Source organism: Odontomachus brunneus, unplaced genomic scaffold (genome assembly GCF_010583005.1).
Source record: "Odontomachus brunneus isolate Ranch 3 - 2012 unplaced genomic scaffold, Obru_v1 Obru_scaffold_048, whole genome shotgun sequence".
NCBI classification, from domain to species: Eukaryota; Metazoa; Arthropoda; class Insecta; order Hymenoptera; family Formicidae; genus Odontomachus; species Odontomachus brunneus.
Window position 1 is genome coordinate 1,698,047 of NW_022639498.1, and position 972 is coordinate 1,699,018.

The following is a 972-nucleotide window of genomic DNA, read 5'->3' on the forward strand; positions in this document are numbered from 1 at the left end:
GTGTTCTAGGTTTCTAATTAAAGCTTAAGAAGCGTACTTTGACAGTGAAACAACGTATAAAGTGAAAGTGGAAAGATGAGCAAAGAACAGGACAGGAGAGGTGCGATCCTGGAATCACTGCGCGCCGGGAAGACCGCCAAGGAGATTGTGGATTGGTTTGGCTACTCAAAAACGCAAGTTTACGAGATAGCCAAAACCTATCGAGAGGCGGACAACAAGGACGACGTTACTTCGGACCGGGCAAGTTACAGCAAGCGATCTGACCGGAAGCGGACTGGTGAATTCATCGATCAGTTAAAGGATCGGATTGACCAGAGTCCTGGAACCAGTATGGCAAAGTTGGCCAAAGATATGGGCGTACATCGTGCAACAGTGAGTCGTGCAGTTCACCAGGATCTGCATTATAAATCGTATGTACTACGGAGGCGACAATTGCTGACGGACGCCATGAAAGTCAACCGGAAAATCAAATGCCAAGCACTGCTAAACGACATTAAGCACGAGAGCGCCCATCATCTTCGATTCTTCACCGACGAGAAAAACTTTATTCAGGACAGAAAGGTCAACCGCCAAAACGATAGGTGGATTTGCGAGGACGCTTCCGATGTGCCGACGGTCATGCATACGAAGTTCCCTGCGTCGGTTATGGTTTTGGGCGTCGTCAGCAGTGACGGAGACGTGATGCCGCCGTATTTCTTTGAGCAGGGACTCAAAATCAACGCGGCGGTGTACATCCACGTGTTAGAGACGGTCGTTAAACCGTGGATGGACCGTGTGGCCGATGGACGTGAATACGTCTTCCAACAGGATTCTGCGCCAGCCCACAAGGCGAGAGTCACGCAAGCATGGCTTCATACCAATGTTCCTTATCATTGGTCGCCGGACTTGTGGCCGCCCTCCAGCCCAGATTGCAATCCGCTGGATTACTACGTGTGGGGCGTAGTAGAGGCAGAGGTGAACAATGAACCTCAT

General features: G+C 50.5%; 1 protein-coding gene across 1 annotated transcript in view; it reads left to right on the top strand.

Annotated features, from left to right (window-relative positions):
- Positions 1 to 75: 75 nt before the first annotated feature.
- Positions 76 to 972, top strand: part of LOC116844969 — a 5,720-nt gene continuing 4,823 nt past the window's right edge. Inside the window, exon 1 of the mRNA XM_032817174.1 lies at positions 76 to 954. Within this exon, the coding sequence (XP_032673065.1) occupies positions 76 to 954 (879 nt within the window). The remainder of the gene's footprint in view (positions 955 to 972) is intronic.